General features: G+C 39.4%; 1 protein-coding gene across 3 annotated transcripts in view; it reads left to right on the top strand.

Annotated features, from left to right (window-relative positions):
• Nucleotides 1-5740: 5740 nt before the first annotated feature.
• pdgfd (platelet derived growth factor d) overlaps nt 5741-9563 on the top strand; it is a 36995-nt gene continuing 33172 nt past the window's right edge. The window contains exon 1 of one of the 3 annotated variants that reach the window (XM_084126244.1): nt 5741-7207. In XM_084126244.1, the coding sequence (XP_083982370.1) occupies nt 6985-7207 (223 nt within the window). In that variant the 5' untranslated portion in view covers nt 5741-6984. The remainder of the gene's footprint in view (nt 7208-9563) is intronic. The other 2 variants (XM_084126243.1, XM_084126245.1) reach the window with 2 other exon arrangements.

Raw genomic sequence — 9563 nt, 5'->3', positions numbered from 1 at the left:
ACGGTCTGAACTCTTTTAACACTGAAGCTCTTTGTGGTTTCTGAAACCTAGTGAATGAAGAGCTCTGATAATCATACAAACACACAGCATGCACAAAGGGTTAAATAATTCATATCTACTTCTAAGTACTGAATTTGTACTACAGTGCACAAGTTTGGGGTTTTTGAAAGTCTCTTCTGCTCACCAAGTTAAAAATACAGTAAAATTGTGAAATATTATTATAATTTAGAATAACTGTTTTCTATGTGATTATATAGTAAACTGTAATTTATTCCTGTGATCAAAGCTGTATTTTCAGCATCATTACTCCAGTCTTCAGTGTCACATGATCCTTCAGAAATCAGTATAATATGATGATCTGATGCTCAAGAAACATTTATGATTATTATCAGTGTTGAAAACAGTTCATATTTCTGTGGAAACTGATACATTTTACGGGATACGGGATTGTTTGATGAATATAAAGTTCTAAAAGAACAGCATTTATTTGAAATTGAATCTTTAGTAACATTACTAAAGTGTCTTTACTGTCACTTTTGATCAATTTAATGCGTCCTTGCTGAACAAAAGTATTAATCTTTAACAAATAACAGTAGTGTACATTTATAATTTTTCATGCCATCCAGGATGGATTACCTTCATTGAACTCGTTGCAATGCATTCTGGGATTGTCTTCTTTAAATTGTTGTGATAATGCATCTTAGAAAGCAGCACAACGTCACCGTCTACCTTTTTGGAACAGCCTTTGCATTTTAATTACACTAACGAAGCCTTAAAAATCTGTCTATGTAGAAGCACACTGTGTGTAAGTGTGTGTAATGATCGAAAGAGAAGCTGGACACACTTCAGCTGAACAGAGACGGACCTTCAAGGTCACTGCACCAACACACACTGTTGTGCTCTTCTGCCTTCTCTCTCCAACACACACACACACACACAGATACACACACACACCATATACATTTGCTGCCTCTTTAACTAAAATCCTGTCTGAAGATTATGCTAATTGAGAGCTTTATCCAACTGCATTGGGTCCAGTCATAAAGATTTTTGTTAATTATGAGTCAGTTTAAATGATGGACTGATGAATTATCTAATTAAGGCTGCAGAGCGACAGAAGACTCTCTCTCTCTGTGTGTGTGTGTGTGTGTGTGTGTTAAGGTACCTAGTCAGCATTTTTCCCGCCATCTGGCATGAACACAGGTGAGATCTGATTAAATAAAGCTAATGTGATAACCACACACACACACATTGTGTTTTCATGTTTTACGGGGACTTTCCATAGATATAATTATTTTTATACTGTACAAACTGTATATTCTCTCACCTTACACTAACTCTACCCCTAAACCTATCCATCACACAACTTTCTGCATTTTTACATTTTCAAAAAACTTCACTTAGTCTGATTTATAAGCTGTTTAAAAGGAGAGGATTTCGGATATTGCCAACTTTGTGGGGACATTTTGTTCCCCATAATGTAGGGTTCACCAGGCCCCACACACACACACACTCTCTCTCACTCACACACACATTCAGTCACATAATTCACACACACACTCTCTCTCACACACAAACACACTCACTCACACTCTCTCACCCACACACACTCTCTCTCTCTCTCACACACACACACACACACACGCACAATGAGTGCTTACCTCTTATTATTCATGTTAATCTAATCGAGTTTGGTTTCTGTTGAGGGAAATTCTAAACACACTCACTGACACTGACATGTATTTATCGCCCATCAGGACGTCATAAACCATACAAATCCACTCAATGGCCGCAATCAATAACACGCTGCGCACACACACACACACACACACACTCGTGTCTGAGTGCCTTCAAATGAGGACGAGCTCTCTCGTTCCCGCCGTTTGTCAGATTTATCTCGCGTGAGGGAGAAGCGACTCCACAAACGCGGGACAGTCAGAATGCGGTAAAGGACTGATATTTATTTATCCAAACCTCACACTGCATCTCAGCCTGATCATAAATCACACAGGGAAAATGATCCTGAAATAGGCTATCATTGATGGGAAGATAAAAATGAGCGTGCACGCACACACGCACGCGCGCGCAGCTCTTGGTTCTGCATCAGCGCATGCAGTGTCAGTGTGTTTACTTTAATCTCTGTTTAGATTGCCTATAATGCAACAGAAGTCAGCAGTGCGCTAATAAACCGCAGGACTCAAGGGGGCGATAGAGATTCCTCCAGTCATTAATCCAGATGTGCTGTCAGGTCTAATATACTGTACCTGGAGAGAGAGATGAGTTAGCGTTCATACTCATCTCAAAGTTTGCAGAATCACTCCGTCAGCCTGTCTGCTGTTCAGGGGGTTTGAGGTCAGCGACAGGCAGAGAAGAGGAATATAACTGGACAGTGCTTGAGGATAATGCCGTTTTTGTCCACATGCAAAAACTAAAAGAAGAAGAAGAAGAAGAAATGGCTACAGATATACTAAACTGCAACAGCGGTATTTCGAAAAATGAATTCTACTAAAACTGTCCTCTTCTCTGTCATGTTGAAAGGTCATGGTTCTTGTATTTGGGCATCAATATGAATATTTTTGTAATATAATCTCATATTTCATAATTACTTGATTTCCAGGTAGTTATGAATGTATTTCTATTAGAGCTGTCAAGTTGATTAATCGCATTTAGCATAAAAGTTTGTATAAAATTTGTCTGTATACACACACACACACACACATTCTGTATACTGTACACACACATATTTACTATGTATAGGCTACTGTACACACACATATTTATATATATACTTTTGTGTATCTATACTTAGGCCTATACACACAAAAATTATGTTAGATGTGAGTAATTGATTTGACAGCACACATTTTCTTCATTTCCTACTTAATTTCCAAGTAATTTATATATTTTGTATTATTTTTATATTTTCATAATAGAATTTCAGGATTAATTTTCAATTATTCATATATTTTATATTCTTTCATCATATAATCTCTAAATTACTTCATTTCCAAATAATTATTGATATATTTTGTATAATTTATAAATATTTGATCATATAATCTAATATTTCATAATTACTTGATTTCCATACTTATTCACATTTTGGTATTATTTCTTTTCTTTTTTTAATGCAGTCCCATATTTTATAATTTCAAAGTAATGATTATTATTTTGATATCATTTCTTTTTACAGTATAATCTCATATTTCATAATTGCGTGATTTTTTTTTTTTTTTAGCCAATCACTTGAGCCGTAAATGTCATGTGACTAAAATCTCTGGAGCTGCAGGTAGATCACATGATAATAACAACATGGCGAATGTGGTATGTCCACATTACATTCACACTATATAGAGCATACATTTTTAACAGTCGTGAAGTCATTACTTATTCAAAATAAGTGCCTACTCAAGAGAGTATGTGATTTCTGACACGACCAATGACAAGAGTTTGGGGGCGGGACTATCTGTTTGTCTAACCAATCCAAGGCAGGGCTGCAGGACAGAAACAGGACAGGACTCAAGTGTAATTTTCCTTTAGTAGTACTGCATAAATTTCACACTTCACCTGTAATTGTCTTGCTAAAGGCTTCCTGAGCTTTACCCACTGGACCACACATGAAATAATTACAGACCAGACTGATCATGTGACCTCTGAGTGCTGCCAGAAAACCTTCCACATGTTAAAGGAGAAGGAACTGGTTCAAAGAAATGACAGGATTCACTGTACAATCATGTCTCAAAAACAAGTCATAAAACACAAATAAAGCCTTTAATGTATTAGGACATTATTTCCATGACAATGAAGCTCTTGTGTGTGAGAGATGTTGCTCTTCATCATCAGTGTGACAAACACATTTCTTTAAGCGCCAGTTATTCTCTCTCTCTCTCTCTCTCTCTCTCTCTCTCTCTCTCTCTGTGTGTGTGTGTCCGTGACTTTGTGAATAATAGGGAGTTTGCAGTTGTTCAATGCCACACTGGGCGTCTTTGTCATCCGCCGTCTTTGATTATGATGTCGCCCCTGCGGAATCCCGCGGAATGTGGCGGAATGCTGCAGGAATCCAGGAATCATTCCAGAATGGCTGAGCGTTAACTCTTTCAGGACAATAGAGAGAGACAGATAGGGAGAGGATGGTAGAACTAGAGTTAAAGACATTTTATTTTAATAACAAGATTTTAAACGTGTTAGAAGTGCTTGCACATGCATAACTCACCACCACACACAATGCTAATGGTTGCTAGGGCGTTACTATGCAATTCTGAATGGTATATCAGTATGCATGTTGCATGAGTGTTCAAATAAGTTGCTATGGCATTGCAAGGTGGTTGCTAGGGTGCTCTGCATTGCTTTGTAGTTGTCAGGGTGTTTCTATGATGTTGCTAAGTTGTTTTTAGGTGCATTTCCATGTGGTTGCTAAAATGCTCTGGTTGTTAGGGTGTTCTGAGTGGTTTTCAGAGTAGTGTTTTGTGGTTGCCTGGGTGTTGCTATGATGTCGCTAGGGTGTTCTGAGTGGCTTTCATAGCATTTCTCAGTCGTTGCCAGGGTTTTGCAATCATGTTGCTAGGGTGTTCTGAGTGGTTTTCAGTGCATTGCTTAGTGGTTGCTAGGGTGTTGCCATGAGTTTGCTTGGGTGTTTTTAGTGCATTGCTATGCAGGTACTGATATTTTCTAGTTGCTAGGGTGTTCTGAGTGGTTTTCAGTGCATTGTTTAGTGGTTGCCAGGGTGTTGCTATGATGTTGCTAGGGTGTTCTAAGTGTTTTCAGAGCATTGTTTAGTGGTTGCCAGGGTGTTGCTATAATGTTGCTAGAGAGTTCTTAGGTGCATTGATATGCAGGTACGGAAACTTTCTGGTTGCTAGGGTGTTCTGAGTGGTTTTCACTGCATTGCTTAATGCTTGCCAGGGTGTTGCTATGATGTTAGTATGGTGTTCTGAGTGGTTGTCAGAGCATTGCTTAGGGGTTACCAGGGTGTTGCTAAGGTGCTTTTAGGTGCATTTACTAAAAATGTTTTGGTTGCTAGGGTGTTGAGTGATTTTCAGAGCATTGCTTAGTGGTTGCAAGGGTGTTGAAGTTAAGAGACACACAATTTGAGAATTATTCATGTCAGCAACAAACACTGTGGGACATTTAATAGTGTTGGAACAGTAAGTATGTTCTGCAAACACCACTTAAAATTAAATATGCAACTAATAGATAAAACACTCATTTGATGTCCGTTATGTATGATGTAGCCATGCAATCGTGTGTTTAGCGCAAAGGGAGAATATAAACTGTCTGTTTCCTGTACAAACACATTTAGGTAAACACATAGTGTGTGTGTGTGTGTGTGTGTGTGTGAGAAACAAATATATTAAGATAAACATCAGGATGTACGCTAGAGTTTCTGTGTCAACACTGTGCACACTGGCCCTGGTTACCCACAACACACACACACACACACACACACAGCGTCCCTCAGGAGGTAAATCACTACACACCCTCCATCAGCTGTGGGTCAGGAAAAGCGGGCACAGTCTGGATCAGACCAGCTTTCGTACTCTCACTCAGGCCTAGAGCTGGATTATGTGTGCATGATATACTGTAATGTCTTGTGTCCTCTTGAAATCTAAACTTAGATTCATATTAAATGTTTAAACATTGACACTTTATGAATCCAAACTGTCTAATCTAATTGTTAATGATAATGCTACCGTTGTTTCACTTAGTAAAATACATTTGAATTACTGTAAATGAGTTTTGTGCTTAATGGGAGTATTGACATTTTATACACCCAAATTCTTGGATTGTAAATTTTCAATCAAAATTGTGTAAATTAATTGCATTTTAATAGCTTGATTCCATGGGTTTACTGTACATATATATATATATATATAGTAATTTTCTGTGTTTAAGTCTTCTTGGGAAATTCCTGTAAATAATTACAAGATCGGAAATTGCACGTATTCCTGTATGCACTGTGTACACAGATGACAAATACATCAGACATAATGTGCAGTATAAAACACACTGTATCCCACAATGCAATGCGCTCAACTTGACCTTCCATTTCCAGTGACAAATGAGCAGTATCAATATCAACTGTGACATTAATATTACGTTTTTTTCCCCGCAAAGTTTTATATGGAATTATGACCTAATGTTAACAGAACATTGCAGGCCAACAAATGTTAATTCTGAGGTGATAACTGGACGCACTTATAGAATTAATCACGTGTTGGGGTCACGTGACAAAGTTTGGAATTGGAATGGTTACCATTGCATAATGCGTATAATTTAACAGTAGGCAGTATACAGTGTGGAAAGTTATTATTCCACAGCAAACAGCCAAGAATTCAGATTCCAGAGCGGAAATGTCCTCATCTGATAAGGGCTTCCGTCAAGGTGCAATTGTTCCTCGGGAAGCCCTCAAGTGAGCAAAAAAAGCACGTATTAAACTATATTTCTCTGCATTATACTTTATAAACACTTTTATATTTCAACAGTCGTCTCAGAAACGGTTTGGAAACCCAATCATGGCCTGCAGCTTGCTGAAAGTGTGAATCCCGTGCGTTTGTTTCTCCTCCGGGAAAGTGCTCAAAACTTTCCTCACGGCGCAACAAACAGGAAAAGAGTGGCGGCGTTACGCAGCGAGGGAAAGTATTCACCAAACAGTCTGTTAAAACGCGCCCCACGGGCGTTATTTCCTCGTCCTGACTGGATGAAGGGGGTCCAGCCCTCCTGGGCTTCCTTTCTTTTTCCTTCCATCATTCAGCAACTCACCAACCCCGATCTTTCCGCGGGAGATTAATGTGTGAACCCTGGGAATCCATCGGCACCGCGCGCGTTATTGTTGCCAACTTTTCCAACAGGACACTTATCGCGCGTCCTCGAGTTTCAGTAAATGTTCAAGGAATTGAAAGTATTCCGGTGGAATTATAAGCTTCGGGGTCAAACGGGACAGAAGCAGATAAAGTCGAAGTCTTTGGATTCCGTGGCTGGGTTTATATGAACCTGTTCTCTGGATCCGTGGACGCGCAGCGCAGTGTTGGAAACTCTTGGATCATGTCTCTCTCCTTTATCATGGATCAGCAGCAGAAGGTTATTCGCTTCCACATCATGTGTCTGCTCGTGTGCTCCCTGATCGCGGTGCTGAGCGGGGAGCATTACGCCACACAGGCCCAGGTGATGTCCTCCAAAGCGCTCAGGACTTCAAACACACGCAGAAATGGTGAGTTTTTGAAGACATTGACCCAAACAGTATTAGTATTAGGAACGCATGCGTGTCACTGCATTAGAAAACAAAACATCAAAGCAAGTGCTCAAATGCTGCTCTTCACTTCATTCTTGAAGTCTTTTAGTAAACTTTTGTCAGTTCTCCTGAAGTTCACACACAGGTGTCCTAGTTAGCAGGTGTAGTTGACTGCTACTCCAAAACTGTACATTGACAAGTTAAAGTAGTTAAGATACAGTCAAGCTACCCTTCATAAAAAGCAGTTTGCTACTACAAGTTACTATCTAGCTACATCGAAACTACTTTTTATTTTACAAATTACATTGTATATTATAAATAACTGAATTGTTTTCGATTGACAGATGCTTTGCTGAAGCGATGGCGCAAAACACAACTTTTAGGTTCATTACAAAACTGGCGGGACAGATTAAACTATGACGGGTCATCATAAAATCAGAAATAGACTTTTGATATAGAGTGCAATTAAGCAGGACAATTAATCAATTAAAAAGGCTATTATTCACCTGTATGTGCTTTAAGTATTTAATCTTTGGCTTGCATAAATTAAATACAAAACTGTACGTCCTTTACACAATCATCAGTGAACTGTAAATCTGCAAGATGTGTGATGAAACGACAGAGAGCGGAAATGCACAGTGTTTGTGATCTAATAAGACAACGATGCTTCAATGCATCAGGCTCGTCGAAACGCGTTACACCGATGCTAGCTGGAGACAGTAGTTCGCTACTGGAAAAACTACACTGTTTTAAAAGCAACTACTGAAAAATGTAAAGTTAGTAGCGTCACTACTTGTAGTTAGCATGGTAGTTGCCTAGTTGGTCACATTAACAAACACAGAGTGGCTTTTTGCCTTCGTTTTTAACGCTAAATCGATTGTTTTATCGTTTATAACCGTGCAAAACTCTGTTAGCCGAATAATTGACTTGTGAAATGTCTGACTTTAAGTCTGACTGGTGTAGTGTCTGCTAATATAGTGAGTTAAGGCTCTTGCTGTGATGTTTTGTGATCTCATGAATGACATGCAGATATTGTGGAGTGCTGTAAGCGTGCGAAGGCTGTCTGTGGTCACTGTGGATGTGAACGGGCATGAATGTTTCTTCATGTTGTGATCAGCTAAAGCTTGTTTGGACAGGTCTACAGCTCTGTGATCTTCTGCTCATGTCACACGCCTGATTCAACAGCTTTGTTCCTCTCGGCACTGAGTTCGTGTGATATAACCTGTTAACCTGAACCTGTTCGTGTATTTCTGGAGCTCAAACAGTGGAGCGTGATGCTCGCAACGCAAGGTCTTGGGTTCGAGTCCCTGATAATAATGTATAGGTTGAATGCAGTGTTTTGTTAAACGTGACTGGCTGCCAGATGCATAGGCTACATGTTCACGTTTAACCACAGATTATATAAACTGTCAACAATAATGTGATGATGTGAATTACTTCGGAGACTTTTGAGGTCAGCTGTGTGTGTGTGTGTGTGTGTGTGTGTGTGTGTCTGACACCTGTAATGAATGTCGCAATGCATTCTGGGAATATTAGGGGTAGTTGACAAATAACATGGATTCTTCCAAAATTAAGATATTTACTATTTGGAACCTTTGGAATTTTGAATGTATTATTTTGGAATCTTTTAATCTATTTTTAGTAATTCATGGTTCATTTAAATAGTCGTGCAGTGCGACAGTTTCAATAGTCACACTGCTTGATGTATCAGCTACAGGTGTGTGTGTTTGATCATCTATGACAGAACTGTTGAGCAGTGGACAGTGTGTGTGTGTACCGGTGTGAGTTTTAGACCATCGGAGTGACCGTCCTCACTCTCTGAGAGTCTTTAAAGGCCCGTTTGAGGGTCAAGACTTGATTTTATGGATCAGGTTATAATTAGTTTAAAGGCAGGTTTAGGGTAAGAGTTCAGGTTAGACAGTTAGTTGTGATGGGTAGAGTTAGAGTCGATGAATGTCCCCACAAAGATAGATGTATAAGTGTGTGTGTGTGTGTGTGTGTGTGTGTGTGTGTGTGTGTGTGTGTGTGTGTGTGTGTGTGTGAAACAGTTGAAATATAGTTATTTTAGGGCAGTGAGTCACAGGGTGTCCCGGACCCACACCCAGCCATCAGTGTTGAGGAATTTGTTATGGGATTCCCCACAACACGTACACACACTTCTTACTGTTCCTGTTGTAGTGTGTGTGTGTGTGTGTGTGTCTGTGTGCAGGTGGGCTTCTGTCTCTGAGTTTGTGCTTATACTTAAATGTAGCCTACTGAAGGTGTTTCCATCTGTCATTTTTATACACAAACCGGAAGATGATGCATATACTTGACATGTTTTTGTCTCTATCTC

Source organism: Abramis brama (genome assembly GCF_963993115.1).
Source record: "Abramis brama genome assembly, chromosome: 10".
NCBI classification, from domain to species: Eukaryota; Metazoa; Chordata; class Actinopteri; order Cypriniformes; family Leuciscidae; genus Abramis; species Abramis brama.
This window is presented reverse-complemented; position numbering and strand designations above follow the sequence as displayed.